This window comes from Propithecus coquereli, unplaced genomic scaffold, assembly GCF_000956105.1.
Source record: "Propithecus coquereli isolate 6110/MARCELLA unplaced genomic scaffold, Pcoq_1.0 Scaffold27, whole genome shotgun sequence".
NCBI classification, from domain to species: Eukaryota; Metazoa; Chordata; class Mammalia; order Primates; family Indriidae; genus Propithecus; species Propithecus coquereli.
In genome coordinates, this window is record NW_012148285.1 from 8,842,199 (window position 1) to 8,850,026 (window position 7,828).

The window sequence follows — 7,828 nt, forward strand, 5'->3', positions numbered from 1 at the left end:
ATAATCTGTGTTATCTTTTAAATCACAAGATATCACGGTTCCAACAAACCTCTTTCCCCGCTTCTACACAACCCATCAATTATCTCTGTCTAAAAGCACTTTGGATAAAAGACAAACACACCACAACCTTGCAAAGACTGACCATGTTGCTTGTTTAAGTTTACAAAACTGCAAGGTATTCTAGGTGATAAAGATTCATCTATCTCTTTTTCCACTCTTTCTGGCAATTGAGAGAGGGAGGCTTCATTTAGGAGGGGACTCTGCAGTCCATCTGCCCTGCTTCTCTTGGAAAAAGGTTCTCTCCATATTTCCCTCATCAGGCAGAAAGAAAGTTTACTTTCTGTCAGTGCTCCAAGTGTCCCTGTCTATGAATTCACATAATGGAATATCTCTAGACTCTCTCCAGACCCTCTTTCTTGTGAAGAGGGAAGTCCAGAGACAACTCAAGTGGTTTGCTCAGACAGTCATCTCCAAGATCACATAAGGCATGGCAGTGTTCCAAGACGGAATGTGCTACCACATGAATGAAATATTATGCTAACTGTAAGTTGGTCTGGTATTCTCATTCGAAGAGTTTTTTGAGGAACACGTTCCTCTAACATGGAACATTTTCCTTTGGGTTACTTTTAGAAAGTCCTATGAAGTTGGGTATCTTCTGGCTAGTATCCCTTGCTTTGGTGAAAGAAACAAGGCATGGTAAGAATAAACTCAGCAGCAGCATTAATTATAACACAGAAGCCTTGGGCTTGACTTCAAACCTGAGGAATCAAAATTAAATGAAGTTCTCTCTCACTCCCTCCCGAAAGTAATTCATCCAAAAAATAAGTTAAATTATGCCCATAACTTTGTCTCAATTACATTATCTATTTACTTTTTCCAAGTAACTCATAAAATTCCAGTCAATATGAAAACTGCTACAGAATCACGCACACATTAAAAGGGAAGGAAAACAAACACAGGACCATTTAAATTGTATTATTACTGATGAGCATTACTTAAAGAGCTTGAGGATTACTACTATTTTCTAATGATTTGAAATGCCTAATAAAAAAAAAGTGGCTTAAAAATTACGTATGTACATCAAACTGTAAAGGCATTTGTTTCTTTGTGGGGAGAGGACGGATGTTCATCCACTTCTTACGTTCAATAGACATCACTCTCATCGCACGACGATCTTTGGTCCACCTAAGAAAAATGGAGTTCAGAAAAAACAAAGACACACTGGCAAAAGACATTATATAAAGGGAGAGGTACAAAGTTTGTACCTCTGAAGAACCAGAGAACTTTTTTTCTCAACCCATCTAAAAGAAATGCCTTATGATTCTATAATTTCACCTTCTGTTGATATTTACAAACATTCTCCATGAACCCTAAACAAAGAATTGATAAAATACAGGAAAAACGCTACTTTCGAATTCTTAGCTTCTAAATCCTAAAAATCTCTTCCCTTTTGTTTTGTAATTACTCCTAAATTATCTACTTCTTCCTGCTCTCTTCAAAACCTTAATCCTTTTTCTTATATGAATGATTTTATACATATGAAACAGAAAATTACAAAACTGGCATCGTTTCCACACACACAATACTTACGAATGCCTTGCTTTTGCACTACAATATTTTCTGTTTTTGTCTGGTTCAATGACTTGACCATTTCTCAGACACTGGGCACACACAAATTTTATCTTCATATTAAGAGATCCAGGCATTATTTGATTGCCAAGTACCTTAAACGATTAAAAGATCAGTTTTAATTTTAACAGAAAATCAGTTTTCTGACAAAATACTGAATCATCGTGCATTTTTTTTTACAACACTATACAATTTTCTGTTTTATCTGGTGAGACCATTATATATACGCTCTGATAACTAAATCTCCAATTCTCCCCCCAAATGCAAAAGAACAAATGATAAGAGCAGATTACAGATGCCAAATTTCAATTTATGAAAGTCAGCTTTGGAATTGATGACTGGGATTGTTTGATTTTTAGGGGGACATTGGAGGGAAAGTAGGAATAAACAAAATATGCCAGATGGGAAGCAAAACTACAAACATAATCTACCTCCCTTACTCTAAGAATCCCCAAAGCCCAAATAAATAAGCCAAAGCTAACTGAGAAAACAGTGTCCTACACTCTTGGCAAGTATTGCGGGATCCCTAATTTTTTTTTTTACGATGATCAACTAAAATGCTGTTTTTTCAGAATTACTCAACTGAATGAACATTAAGAGAATAACAGATTGTGAATGTTAACTGCATCTGCCAACAACCAGTATCTATCAGGCAATTTCAGAAAGGGCACCAAGTGCAGAAAGTACACAAGAGAAAATACCTGTGCTCCCGGTACATTTGCTTCCAAATTTTGCCAATATCGTTTAGATTCTTGAGCAATAGCATCATGTGAGATACCTGGGAAATGTACAGACCTTCTTTTAAATTCTATATATAACAACAACAGTCCACCAATCTGGTCAGAGTCAGCTAGGAGAACCCTCGACTCCCCAGTTATTCTCACGTAACCTAAGCCATCACCAAGGATGAGTATCACATTACTCTTTTTCAAAGAGTACCTCACAAAGGAATATCAATCTCCAAGACGCTCCTGGAGAAGTATGAACACAGTTCACTTTCCATTGCCACCAAAAAACCCTCTTGACTGTGAAGGCCCCTCTCCGCTCCAGCATCCAGACACTGATCTCCTCTTGGCAATGAACAAATGTGCAGGGGCATGAATGTCTACAAATACAGCTCTTTGTGCCTTCTGAGGAATATTTCTTTTCCACAAATCCACACTACATGTATGAACTTGTGTCAACAATTAATTACATGAGACCACACTCAAAATAGGTGCCTCTAAAATCAAAAGTGACTACACGGTTTAAAGCTCAGGACAAAAATCAACAGTGTTGCCACACACTGTTTCATCCAACCCTGCCTGCTCTTGAGGAGACGTCCTACTCAATCGCACACAGTCCTACCTGTTTCATTCTGCATTATCCAGACTTTCAATTCCACAAGACTGTGGGCATAGAAGCACTCATCTTCCCTCAAACAGCCATAGCGAACCTCATGTCGACATAAATCAAGCTGACACTGACCATGAAAAGAACGTATTTTGGAGTATTTTACTGTTGTCTCCCGCAAAATGTGGACAAGGCACCTAAGATGAAAACAGAGTGACATTTTAATATTGTTCTGCCATAGATTTTTTAAAATATATATATACACACATATTAATGTCAAGTTCTAGATTAAAAATACATTTTAAATCTTTCAGAAAAAAATAAACTGTTGTATGCAATTGTTGAATTAGTTGGAAGGGGGTATAATGATATTGTAAGCCATAAAATACCTAAACCCATGTCATGAGAAGCTATAAATCAGTAATGCTTTTCTGGTTTTTTTTTTTTTTTTTTTTTGAGACAGAGTCTCACTGTGTTGCCCAGGGTAGAGTGCCGTGGCATCATCCTAGCTCACAGCAACCTCAAACTCCTGGGCTCAAGCAATCCTACTGCCTCAGCCTCCCGAGTAGCTGGGACTACAGGCATGCGCCACCATGCCCGGCTAATTTTTTCTATATATTTTTACTTGTCTGATTAATTTATTTCTATTTTTAGTAGAGACGGGGTCTCGCTCTTGCTCAGGCTGGTCTCGAACTCCTGAGCTCAAACAATCCGCCCGCCTCGGCCTCCCAGAGTGCTAGGATTACAGGCGTGAGCCACTGCGCCCGGCCTGCTTTTCTGTTTTAAATAACCAATTTAATAATTCACTATTTAATTCCCAGCAAAATCCATTAAAGTACATTTTTAAATAGTCATTGTTCTTCAAAACAACAACAAAAAGGGACGAGGGGGAGTGCCTGGGCAGATACTACTATCGGTTTTATTTGGATCTAAGAAAAGAATCTATTTTGTCACTACAGAAATTAGAAACTACCAACATACTTATTGTCTTCAAACTCATGCTTTGTAACCGGGTGAGAACAAGCAGTAGAATTATCTTTATTTCTTTTACTTATCATTCTAGGCTTATGATCAAAACATTTCTGGAATAGAGAGAGAAGGATTATCAAAAAAACATAACACAAAATTTAAAATGTTGTACCCAGAATATTGCCTTAGTTTCAATATCATTATAAACTTACACATTACATACTTATACCAACTAATATTCAATACGAAGTCTTGGGGGGAGTTTTGTTTTGTTTTGAGACAGGGTCTTACTCCTGTCACCCAGGCTGGAGAGCAGTGGTGCAATCACAGCTCACTGCAACCTCCAACTCCCAGGCTCAAGTGTTCTTCCTGACTCAGCCTCCTGAGTACAGGAGTGTGCCACCATGCCTGTCTAATTTTTTTATTTTTGGGGGGGGGGTCTCACTATGTTGCCCAGGCTGGTCTTGAACTCCTGGCCTCAGGTGATCCTTCCACCTCGGCCTCCCAAAGTGCTGGGATTATGGGCGTGAGCCACTGCACCCAGCCTCAGTAAGAAGTCTTAATATTACTCTTTTTGATAACAGTGGTAGATACCATCCACTGAGTGAATGCTTTATCACAAGGAGGACCTGCACTAATACTCTATGTTCCTGGGTTTGCAAGCCAGAAACTATCACCAATTTTACAGTGGAATATAAGTCTCAGAGAAAGCACCTCACAAAGAAATATAAATTCTCCAAGATGCTCCTGGAGAAGTTTGAACACAGTAAGGTTGATCTTTCCATTGCCACCAAAAAAAGCCTCACGACTGAAGGCCCCTTTCCGCTCCAGCGTCCAGACATCGATCTCCTCTTGGCAGTAAGCGAATGTGCAGTGGCCTGAATATCTACATTCCTCCTCAGCAGCAACATCTAAAAAGACAGGGAATGAAAAGACATTTACAACATGGCAATTGCTTTTTTAAAGCTAATGAATATTAATCACACTGAAGACATCATTTGAATTTTTATGTAACAGCTCATGAACAGCTTTAAACAATGTTACACAGATTACTATCCAGAGATGGTATCAACTCTTTACAAAAAAACAGCACCAGAAGCCTAAATTGTTTTTATTACAGGCTGGGAAAAAAGCCTTGATAATCTCATGTACTCCACCTAAGTTTAAAAAATCATTTTGGGACATTTAAAGCTCATTCAGATGAAGTGGTTTGACAAACGTGACAATATCAAGTTCTCTCAAAAGCATTATAAATGTGGCAACATTTTCAAAGCCTCAGTTTGGTGTTCTGATTCTGTTTAGAGAGAACTTAAAGTTTGAGAGAGTTTTCTAAAACTGAAGCAGCTTTTTAAAACCTGATCAAAGTTGTTTCCATGAACAACTATAAAATATATACAAGAAGTTAAAAACAGTAAAGATAATATAAAAAACATTAATATCTCAATCCAAGGAACTTGCTATTAGCTCCGTCTAAACATTTTTTGTAACAGTCAATACTGGAGCTGTTATAATAAATGTAGCAAATACAGTCACGCGCCACATAATGACATTTCGGTCAACTATGGATCACATATACAACACTGGCCCCATAAGATTGTAATACCACTTACTATAACTTTTCCATGTTTAGATATGCTAGGACACACAAATACTGACCATTGCGTTCCAGTTGCCCCCTGTATTCAGTACAGTAACATGCTGTACAGGTTTGTAGCCTAGGTGTGTAGCACACTAGGCCATCTAGGTTTGTGTAAGTACTCTATGATGTTTGCACAACAAAATCCCCTAATGACACATTTCTCAGAATGTTATCCCTGTTAAGTGATGCATGACTGTAGTTTATCACTTACATAATATATACCAATTAAGTAATTACAGTATATACCTTTACATATATAATATGGTCCTTCATAATTTGTTTTTGTTGGTCTTGGACGTATTTTTTTCCATGATTTATCTTCAACATTCTTTATCCTACCAATTAAAATATCTTTCTTACACTTATGATCTATATTAGCATGGTAAGTGAAGTCCATTAACTTAGGGCCTGAAAAAGATGTAAAGAGGATGCTCAAATGCACAAAAAATATCCTTTCATTTACAGGTACACTTACAAGCAGATGTGAGCAGACGAACATTGATTATTAAATTCCTACAAAAATCCCATTTTCCCAACCTCAAAAGGTAAACAGGCTACTGAATTAGATTTTTGCCTTTTCTGCTGTTTGTCAGCACAAAGTTCTATAAGTCAACACCACTCCTGCCAGACACACCCTTATTTAACTACTAGGGAAATAACTTGGATAGAAATTGTGATGGCGTATAAAAGGAAGGAACACTGTTAAACATAAAACTAAGAAAGAAAATGAAGTTGAGTCAAGATCAGATTATGTTTATATCACTTGATTTAGGAGTAAGGATATGAAAAAAACAATAGAAAGTACTTTAATTTTCATATACATTATATCATATGCTGGTCTTATAATGCTTTTTTCTAGTTCTTGCTCTATCTGAAAATTATCAAATTCTTAAGCATTCTAAGTATATATTCTAAGTATATACTTAGAACATAAGGAGTTTCATAAAAATTTCAATAAGCTGCCAAAAGCAGGTAAATATCCTATTCCACATGATTCTAAAAATAAAATTGTATCAAACAAGAGCAGAGACTTAGCCTTTCAGATTCCAAAGGCCCAAATCAAGAACTGCCACTTGTTCAGGAAGAATTCTAACAGATTGAAGAGGCCCAGTAGCTTGTGGTGTCCACATGTATTTACAAATTCCTAAGAACTTTCAGGTTATGAACTAGCTTAATACTCTTTGCCTGTGTGTTTGGTCCTGACCTGATTTTACAAAACAGATCTGGCAAGCTTGTCTCAATTCATGAGTTCCTTCGAGAGGATGTCTTGGAGTCACTGATGAAGACGGTTTGGTAACTGCACTTCCAAAAAAGTTTCCAAAGTCATTTCTAGGCTGACTTGAAATTCCCAGGAAACTCTCAGAAGCAAACAAACTACCTGGTCCATTCATCTGCAAGAAGAACAAGAAATTTAAAAAAAAACAGCCAACAAATATTACATTATCACTAAAGAAGGAAACTGAATTCATCTGAAAAATAAAATAATCTTCATAGAATGGGGCTGGTACTATTCCGTCCTTAATGCTCTTCTATATTAAAAACTGCCTCTTTCTACATTTTCCTTTCTTTGGGTCTCTAGGCCCCCCTCCACTTTTTTTGATCCTCCATGAGCTGTGATAAGTAATAAGTTCTGCTTCAACAGTACACACATTTTACATGCCTTGATCTTATATTTCCTTGATTTGTTTATGCTATGCTAAATAAGCCTCTTACACTTCTGCAATGGTGATTAATTTGCTATGACAGATCCAGTCTTAAACACAGAGCATTTATTACTGGATGTTCTAGAAAAGTGTTACTTTAACACAATTTCCCACAGCACATACAAAATTTAAGGGAGACTGTCACGTTCATTCAAATAACTCAGTTACTTAATAAGTAAAAGATCTATTTTCAATTTAAGCGATGTATTCACAAAAGAGGAAGTGGCACTTACAAGTAAAAGGGAAGAATTACTGTTGTTAAGCGCTGTTCCCTCTCTAGAAGTTGAGGTGGACAGATCTAAAATAATAAAAAAACTTCAACAGACCTTTTCATTCTAATCATGTAATAAGAACATTAGGGCTTAGCAGCATCCTGGCTCCAGCTTCCCCACACTATTCTCCCGTCCCAGTCCCTAGAAGCCTTCTTGCTCATTACTGACACTCGAAGAGGGCTCCAGAGTTTTTCCTTTCCTTCAAACAGGGGCATAAATAACCCTTCATCAAACAAATTTAAATAAAAAGCTATTTTCAGAGAAACAGGCTAGGGCAGGGCCCA

General features: G+C 37.2%; 1 protein-coding gene across 1 annotated transcript in view; it reads right to left on the reverse strand.

Annotated features, from left to right (window-relative positions):
- The window catches only part of ZC3H7A (zinc finger CCCH-type containing 7A), a 50,848-nt gene that overhangs the window by 10,740 nt on the left and 32,280 nt on the right, over positions 1-7,828 (reverse strand). The window contains exons 7-16 of the mRNA XM_012647544.1: positions 7,713-7,743; positions 7,506-7,570; positions 6,774-6,960; positions 5,816-5,977; positions 4,645-4,841; positions 3,943-4,043; positions 2,977-3,158; positions 2,331-2,407; positions 1,591-1,724; positions 1,080-1,185 (exon numbers count right to left, since the gene is read on the reverse strand). Of these exons, the coding sequence (XP_012502998.1) occupies positions 1,080-1,185; positions 1,591-1,724; positions 2,331-2,407; positions 2,977-3,158; positions 3,943-4,043; positions 4,645-4,841; positions 5,816-5,977; positions 6,774-6,960; positions 7,506-7,570; positions 7,713-7,743 (1,242 nt within the window). The remainder of the gene's footprint in view (positions 1-1,079; positions 1,186-1,590; positions 1,725-2,330; positions 2,408-2,976; positions 3,159-3,942; positions 4,044-4,644; positions 4,842-5,815; positions 5,978-6,773; positions 6,961-7,505; positions 7,571-7,712; positions 7,744-7,828) is intronic.